We start from the raw sequence: 9,122 nt of genomic DNA, 5'->3' as shown, positions 1-9,122 counted from the left end.
ATGTTGTCGTATTCTTTGATAAGTTTTTGTTATTCCTTTGTGTCCTGCTACGCTTGATTCATGTTTTTCTCGTATTATGTTGTTCCGCGCTTCCACAGATGGGGTAATTACTTCCCCAGTGCAAATGGTGATGGTTAAGGTTTTTTCCATAAATATTTCCTTTAATTTTCTGATTGTATATCGCCAGGGTATTTCCTCCAAGTTTCCTTTGCTAATGCTGAACGAAGTTAACTGTTTTTCATTTACTGCATCTAATAGAGATCTTAGCGAGTTTAATAAATTTTCTGGTGTTATTGGAATATTTCTATTTTCCTTTATCGGTAGGAATACAATGTATTTTCCAGAATCGTAACTCAATCTTGCTTTTTCTAACATTAAATCTTCATAACGAGGTAATTTTCCCGTTTCCTTCATTTCTAAGGCTCCTTTATCTATCGGATTGCCATGTATATCTATAAATACTACTTTATGGTCATTTACTCTCGCAATTGAGTCTCGGGTTTCTGAAATTCTTAGTTCCGCAATTATCGTAGGTCTCGTGTCCTTTTCTCGTTGTTGAATTAGTTCTGGAATTACAGTGGAGGTCTCTTTTTCGCTTGTTGTATCCGTGCCTTCTTTTTCTCGATTGGTTATTTCTCTATCTGTACTTACATCGATTTCTGCTAATGCTTGGTCTAAATATTTTATGGGGGTTTCTTCTATTGTAAAATGTTTTCGGGTAAAACCCTTTCCTTGATTTTTAGAATCACTGGATTGAGGCAAGACGTGTGGTTTAGCTTCGAATATGGGAGAGTCTTCGGTTGACGTATCTATTTCGAATCTTTTTGAGACAGGATAGCGAATCGGTGAGACTTCCTCTCTCTTTCTGATTGGTAAACAAACTTCCGGAGGGTTCCTAGATAATGCGTCTGTGTTTGCGTTCGCCCTGCCTTCTTTGTATACAATATCAAATTCGAAGTCCGATAACTTTAATTTCCATTTCCAAATTCTAGAAGTAGGATCTTTGATAGAATGCATCCACACTAAAGGTTTATGATCGGTTACGATGGTAAACTTTCTTCCGTAAAGATACGGTCGGAAGTGCATTGCGCTGTAAACAATTGCCAGACACTCCTTTTCTATGGTAGAGTAGTTTTGTTCGGCGGGATTTAATAGCCTTGAGGCATACGCAATCGGCAAATCCTTTCCGATTGGCCCTTGACTCAGTACACCGCTTATTGCATATCCTGATGCGTCTGTAGTAAGGTTAAAGGGTTTAGAAAAGTCTGGACATTGCAGGATGGGTTTCGTCACTAACGCTGTCTTTAAATTATTGAATGCGTTTTCTTGATTTTCTGTCCATTTAAAGGGAGTGTCTTTCTTTAATAGTTGTGTCAATGGTTTCGCGACCTTGGGGAAATCGGGGTATAAATCTTCTGTAATATCCTGCTAGTCCCAGAAATTGTTTGATATTTTTCGCCCTCTTTGGTCGTGGAAATTTTGATACGGCTTCGACTTTCTTTGGGTCAGGTTTCACGCCATCCTCACTAATTATATGTCCTGAATAATTCACCTCGTGTCGTAAAAATTCGCACTTATCAGGTTGTAATCGTAATTTAGCTTTCCTCAGTCTTTCCATTAATTTATTAAATTTAATTTCGTGTTCTTGGAGAGACGTGGAATAAATCACTATGTCATCCAGATAGACGAATAGTTCTATTCCTTGCAGACCAGATAATATTGAATTCATCAAACGTTGAAATGTTGCTGGGGCATCTTTTAATCCAAAGGGCATTCTTTTGAATTGAAAATGCCCGTATGATGTCGAAAATGCAGTTTTGTGGGCATCTTCCTGTGACATACGGATCTGGTGAAAGCCCGATGCCAAGTCAAACGTGGAAAAATATTTTGCACTTCCTAATTGATCCAATATTTCTGTAATGTTGGGTAGTGGGAAGGCATCGCCAATCGTTTTATCGTTCAATTTTCTATAATCGATGACTAATCTCCAGCGCTTATTTCCTTGCGAATCGGGTTTTTGGGCACAATCCATAACGGGGAGTTATATGGAGATATTGATGGTTCCACTACGTCCGTATCTAGTAGTTCTTGGACCTGTCGATTTATTTCTTCTCGATGTATTGGTGGATATCGATACTGTTTAGTATTGATGGGTATATTATCCGTTGTAATTATCCTATGTTCCAGAACTTCGGTTGCTTCCAATGTATCTCCTGGAATATGAAACCTATCTTGATTATTACGAATCAATTTTTTAGCATTTTCCTTTTCTTCTTCGTTCAAATGTTCGAGTCGTGGTAACTCATTTATTTTATCGTATCTACTTTCCTCCGATCTTAGAACTGTATTGCACGCTGTCCTAGGAAGCGGAGGCGGGGGGGGGGGGGATTTTCAAATTCTTTAATTACCATCGTTGGTGTTGTAAATACGTAATCTCTCGAAGTAGTATTTATTACTCTTATGTAACCTTTTCCTTTATGATTCCTCACAACTGCATTACCAAAATAGATTCCCTTGTTCGGCTCGATTCCTGGAATAAATCCCTCTTTTATCTCTGGATTAGCGATATTAATCGAACACGTTATTGAACTTCGCTTCGGTATAATTATTTTTTCTTTAGTATCGAAGGGAATATAAATATTTCCCCATCTGATATGTTTTCCCTCATAATCTAAACGAGCCTTACAACCTGCAAAAAATTCGGATCCTAGGATTCCGTCTTGATCGATTAGCAATGAATCATCGACTACATGAAAAACAACCGGATGGCCCGCAACCTGTATTACCGTCTGCCCTAAGAAAACCAGGCTCGTTGCCGTAATTCCTCGCACTTCGATTGATTCCTTTTCGTCGATGATGGCTGAATCGAGTATAGCAGGTTTCTTGATAATGTTGATTTCCGATCCAGAGTCTAATAATAAACTCGTCTTAGTCTTTAGATCTGGGGAAACTATTCGTGCAGTTGGGGTCGTTGGGGAATCGTTAAATTTTATTGACATAATTCGGAGAGGTCGCCTTCCGAATCTGAATTCAACTCCTGATGATTTTCCTTCGCCGGTTGCTTGTGCTTCACTCTTTTCCTTTTGCCTTGAGATTCTGGATTCTCTGTCTGTGACCTCGTTTGGTTGTGGGATGACTCCCCCACAATATTTAGTGGTTGTTCGTTCGATCTTATGGTCGGCATTGCGTTCGCTCTGTCTCTCGTTATGGGTGGTGGAGTCGATCTCGCGGGGGTGGCTGTCCTTGTTGTGTTTGTTGCCGTCGGCGCCGGTCGCCTGGTTGCCGCCTGTACTCTTGGGCGAAGGACGTGTTTGGTTTCCCGATGGTCTCGAAGCATAGGGTACGACTAATCCGGCATCTACTCGGGCTTTAAATTTGTAACAGTCTTTCACTAGATGCCCGGGTTTTTTGCAATAGTTACACGTGATATTTTGTCTTGTAGAATTCAAAAAATTCTGCGATGGAGGTAGCGATCTTCGATCTTGGCGGTTGTTCCTGATATTGTTGTTAGTGTTCGAAGGATGTGCGTTGTCGCGTCTGTAATAGTTCGACGGTGTCGGTCGTTGGGGTCGCGTTCTATCGGTTATTTGTTTCAATTCGTGTGTTGCTTTGACGGCTTGACGATACGCATCTTCTAAAGTATGGTACCCTGCTATTTTTACTCGCACATATACCTCGTTCGGAAGTCCTTCAACGAAAGCTTCTTTCGTTTCCCAATCTATAGTATCTTGGATACCGGGGGATATGATGCCGTAGTCGCCTCTTTCTCCGTCCACTATTGCCAATCTAAGATTTCTAACGGGATCCATATAATCTAATATGTCTTCCCCGGGTCGTTGAAATATCGTTCCTAATTCCCCTTTATATTCGTTAAGAGATTTCTTTGGGCCGAATAGATCCTTTAATTTGTTCCCGAAATCGTTTAGACACATTAATTCTGTGTCTTCGATGGCGAGGAGCGCGTGTCCACGGAGCTTATTTACTAACAATTTTACCAATTGAGGTTCTTGATATCTGGGAATCACATTTCGCGCGCGCTCACAAGCTCTTAAAAAGTGGAATACCGATGGTCGATATCCGTCAAACACTGGCACCGATTCGATCGCATCTTTTAGCTTAATTGGCTGGGTATGTCCACTCGGCTGGACCGTCTCTTGTTGCGTTGTCGGCGGCGATACGGGTGTTTTAGGTTCTTGTTTTGTTTTAAGTTCGAATAAGCCGCTTTGTAATTCGGCGAGTTTTGCACTCATATCGCGAAAGTTCGCATCCCATGCTTTAAGCTTTTCCGACAATGTCAAAACCATTTCTTCGTCCAACGATTCCACTACACTCGCCATTGTTTCTTAAATATTTGTTAAATATATATATTAATCAAGATAGACTAACTAAATATTAACGACAAGACATGACTGAACTCGGTGCAAAGGAATAAAGTTATGCTACACGAAATAACTGGTAACACAATACACAAAACATTAACTAAATTAAACGAGACTTACATAAATGCAAGTCACGTATAATCGAAACAATGACTATTGAAATTCGGTAACAATACAATCCATGCTATCGCATTAAAGTAGCACACGGTATTGACACACACAATATCACGAAACACAAAACAATATTACAAAACACTACTAAATAAAATTATAGTGATTAACAATTAATTAATTATTTCAACAACACGTTACTGTTGACATTAAACCAACGCCATACCAAAGAGACACGCGAACGACCATGTTGAAAAATTCGTCGCGCGCACATACAAATAACAGCCTATGCAATACAATACAGCATCATAATAGCAATGTTAGGTACTAATAAAAAAAAAAAAAAAAAAAAACACAAGAAAAAGGGGGAGAGAGTTAAGGAAAATATATATAATAAATAACAACTAACATAATTATAACATATTATATATGTTATATTATATACAGGGATACAGTATTCGTACAAAGGAACAGATCCAAACGAAAATTATATATATAAAAAAAAAATAAATAATATATATATGTAATATTGTGATATAATATATTTACAAGGAATGGATGATACAGATGTTAATCGGACAGAAAAAGACGATTGTTGTTCAACCTGAACTATTCACACCAAACGTACAGAAGATCACGTGGCCAAGATCACGTAGGTCTCCTCTTTCCAAAACTACGCGATCAAAAACAAACGCCTCGGCTCTCGCGACATTCCACGCGGTTCACCCGCCAACTCCCAGGCCTCACACTCACGATACTACACTCGGCCATCCTGCAATAACATCTGCCCTCAGATGTTGCCTCCTATCTCGCTGTCATCAGATGCGTCACTTTCGGCGTTTATGACCCAAGGTTTCATAAAATCAGCAGTAGTTGATGACCGTTTTGGCCCCTCATGCTCTCCTACCTTCTCCACAATGTAGCGATCATTCCACATTGCTCGCACTATCCGGTACGGACCCAAAAATCTTTCTCCCAGTTTTAATCCTGGGTCAAACTGCGTTCTCTTTATGGCCACCAACTCTCCACTTAGGTACTGTTTCGCACCTTTTCTTCTTTTGTTGTAGTGCCTCCGATTTTCCTCTTGAGTAGCAGCAATTTTCTTTTTCGCGTCCTCACGCAGTTCACGACGTTGCTCTTCGAATTCCACCACCCATTCTTCTTCAACCAATTTTCGGATCTGTGGGTCTTCTTTAGTTTGCATCTCGACCCCGACAAGTAGCTGGAAAGGAGTTTTTCCCGTGCTCCTGTTTAATGTAAAATTCAGGTATTTCTGTACTTGGTCGACATGTTTATACCAATCATCGGGTTTAGGGGCAGTCAGTTTAGTTAGTAAAGGTATGAGTGTCCTGTTTACCCTCTCTACCTGCCCGTTCCCCCTCGGCGCCCCCGTCGTGACTAATAAATGCTTTATATTTTCTTCTTCGCAATACTCTTGGAACGCGTTGGATGTGAACGCTGTTCCCCGATCAGAGATAATTCGTCGTGGGTTCCCAAAAACAGCCGCTTGCTTCTTCAGTCGATCGATAACATCCGCGGTATCAGTAGATCTAGTAGGATAAAGCCACGTAAACTTCGTGAACGCATCCACTACTACAAAGATGTGTGCGTATCTTTTCTTTGTAGCTGTCATAGGGCCCACATGGTCAATATGGTAAGTGTCTAACGGTGTGTCACCTTTGTCTAACGGATTTAGATATCCCTCTTGCTTGCCCAATTTTCGTTCGGCTAGGATACAATCGAGACAGTTAGATACCACATGCTCGACCTTTTCACGTAGCCCCTTAAACCAAAAGTCCTTCTTGACTATAGCTTCTGTTTTGGTGACCCCAAAATGCCCACGCTCGTGCGCCTGCCTGACTACCTGAACCTGCATAGCCTTCGGTACTACTATTAACACATCATCCTTACACTCTTTATACAAAATATTGTTCCTTATTACATACCTATCGACCTGATTGCACGTTGCGGCGTCTAAAATCCTACGGACTTCAACGTCCTTGTTCTGTGCACTTCTCAACCGTGCAATCAGCCCGTCTTCACTTTCCGTTACATACATAGTGCTCGGCAGGGGGTTTCTACTCAGAGCATCCACATGCTGCATGCTTTTACCTGGCCTATGACACACCTGATACTTAAACTCGTCTAGTAACAAGGCCCATCTGGCTACACGCACACACAAATCTTTCTTTTTCATTGTCATAGCAAACGCTTGGCAATCCGTGACGATAGTAAACGGCATACCTAACAGATATATTCTAAACTTGTTCAACGCTTTTACAATTGCTAGTACTTCCAGTTCGTAACTGGTGTACTTTGCCTCGGCGGGAGTTGTTTTTCCGCTGGCAAAGTAGACCGGATGGAATTTTCCATCGTCCAGATCTAGTTGCATTAAAATTGCTCCGTAACCCTCTGCGGACGCGTCTGTATGCAACTCAGTCTCCGCGCCCATTCTATACAACTTTAACACTGGTTCGTTGACAAGCGCTGTTTTCAAGATTCCAAAGGCCTCTACTTCTCGATCGCCGAACTGAAATTTTACCTCCTTTTTCAACAAATCCGTCAAAGGCTTAGCAATCTTCGCGTATCCCCTAATAAATTTTCGAAAGTACCCCGTAAGTCCCAAAAAACTCTGAACCTTTTTAACAGATGTTGGCTTGGGAAAGTTTGCTACTGCCCTAGTTTTATGTGTAGACGGCCTTATGGTATCTTTTGAGACTATATACCCCAAATATTCAATTTCCTGCTGCAGAAAACGACATTTTCCCCAGTTTATAATTAGCCCATACTGCTCAGCTAACTCTGTGACCATTTGCAAACGTCCCCACGCCTCCTCTAAATTCTTTGCAAGAATAATAATGTCATCCATATACACGATAACAATACCTTTACCTACTACGTTCCTTAAAGATCATCGAAATATACTTCTGAAACACAATGGGTGAAATCTTTAAACCAAACGGCAACTTCAAAAATTCATATTGGCCCGATGGCGTAACGAAAGATGTATATTTTCGGCTGTCTTTGTCTAAACACACGTGAAAAAACCATTCTTTAAATCCAACGTTGTGAAAAACAGAGTACCTTGCAATGCATCTAAAATATCATCAATTAAAGGCAATGGGAAATGTGGACACTCAATAAGTTCATTAAGCTCGCGAAAATCAACACAGACTCTGATAGAACCATCTTTCTTTCTAACTACAACTATGGGACTTGCATATTCTGAGTTTGACGGTTTTATTGTGCCTTCATTTGTCCATAATTCCATCAACTCGTCCACCTCTTTTTTCTCCGAAGGCGCCAATCTTCGCGGCCTTCGAACCACAGGTTTGTCACTCTTTAAAACGATTTTTGCCGTTATCCCAACGTCCCGCTTTTTCTCCGGCCTATACCCCCTAACGATATCGCGAATCGCTTCACGATAATGCGGTTCCCGTACGTGTGTTAGGTCTGTTTCGTCGGTCTGTTCTACCACGTTAACTCTAAACACATCCGGCATGTCTTTGTTAGTCTGTTCGTCAAGCCGTAAGAAAGTCACTTCGCCTCGTTTAACCCGTAGCTCTACCTGATCCAGAAAATCAGTGCCTAACAACAGGCCGTGCTTCGTCAATATTTTGTTTGAAACAACGTGCAAAGTGATTGGCAGTTTACACCCATCAACCGTCATTACCTTGGTGAATTCACCCCAGGTCTCATTGCCAGCGGAACCAACACCGTCGAACTTAAGCGTGCATTTACCTAGCGGTGGTGACCCTAACCTCGCATACTCGTCTGATCGAATGAACGTGAGATCACTACCCGTATCCACTAGTGCCACAAACCTACAATCATCTATCGCCACTTCCTTCACATACTTCCCCTTTTCGGATCTTGACACTACGCAAGTCTCTTTCGGTCGTGCCGTACACCTCGCTGCAATATGTCCAAATCCGCTGCACTCGGAACACCTAACACCTTCTCCCCTCTCCGGACACTTAACACTTAGATGATCCTCACTACCGCAAATGAAGCATCTTCTTTTCTTCATTGCATCTACAGATTGACTGGGCTTCCCGTTCTTCTGGGTTTTAGCCGGCTTCACAATCGACTTTACTCTGCGACTCTTCTGCTCTTCGTACATCACTAACCTCTTCCTCAACTCTTTGATTGACGTAGCGCCGTACAATATAGCCTTATTGTTCTCGTCGTCTATTATTCCATCCACTATGTATTCCACCTTTGCTTCCTCCTCTATGTCCACATGGTTGGCTATTTCGAGCATGCGGTACATGTAAGCCAAACATGCTTCATCACTCTCCTTTTTTGTTTCTTCAAGTTTCTGATGTACTTGCCTACTGTTGACTTTCCTCGAAAATTCTTTCACTAGCCCCCTCTTCAACTCATGCCAAGTCCTGGCATGACACTCGAAGCTCGCAAATATTTTCGCTGATCCCTTCAGCAGCTTCCTCGCGTAGACTGCCTTCTGCCCATCCGACCACATGCACGTATCAGCGACTTCCTCGAACGACTCGAACCATCGTTCGACATTTTCACCTTTGTTGCCACTAAACGACTCTAATGCATCTTCGACGTCTCTAAAACTCAGTGTCGAACCAACACATGCCCTTCGACAATATTCATCACCTGAAT

At 41.6% G+C, this 9,122-nt stretch overlaps 1 protein-coding gene across 1 annotated transcript in view; it reads left to right on the top strand.

Annotated features, from left to right (window-relative positions):
* The first annotated feature begins 5,724 nt into the window (after nucleotides 1–5,724).
* The window catches only part of LOC143304550 (uncharacterized), a 5,990-nt gene continuing 2,592 nt past the window's right edge, over nucleotides 5,725–9,122 (top strand). The window contains exon 1 of the mRNA XM_076627011.1: nucleotides 5,725–6,144. Within this exon, the coding sequence (XP_076483126.1) occupies nucleotides 6,092–6,144 (53 nt within the window). The 5' untranslated portion in view covers nucleotides 5,725–6,091. The remainder of the gene's footprint in view (nucleotides 6,145–9,122) is intronic.

This window comes from Bombus vancouverensis, unplaced genomic scaffold (genome assembly GCF_051014615.1).
Source record: "Bombus vancouverensis nearcticus unplaced genomic scaffold, iyBomVanc1_principal scaffold0039, whole genome shotgun sequence".
Taxonomy (NCBI): domain Eukaryota; kingdom Metazoa; phylum Arthropoda; class Insecta; order Hymenoptera; family Apidae; genus Bombus; species Bombus vancouverensis.
The sequence above is the reverse complement of the archived record's forward strand: the minus strand, read 5'-3'. Positions and strand labels throughout refer to the sequence as shown.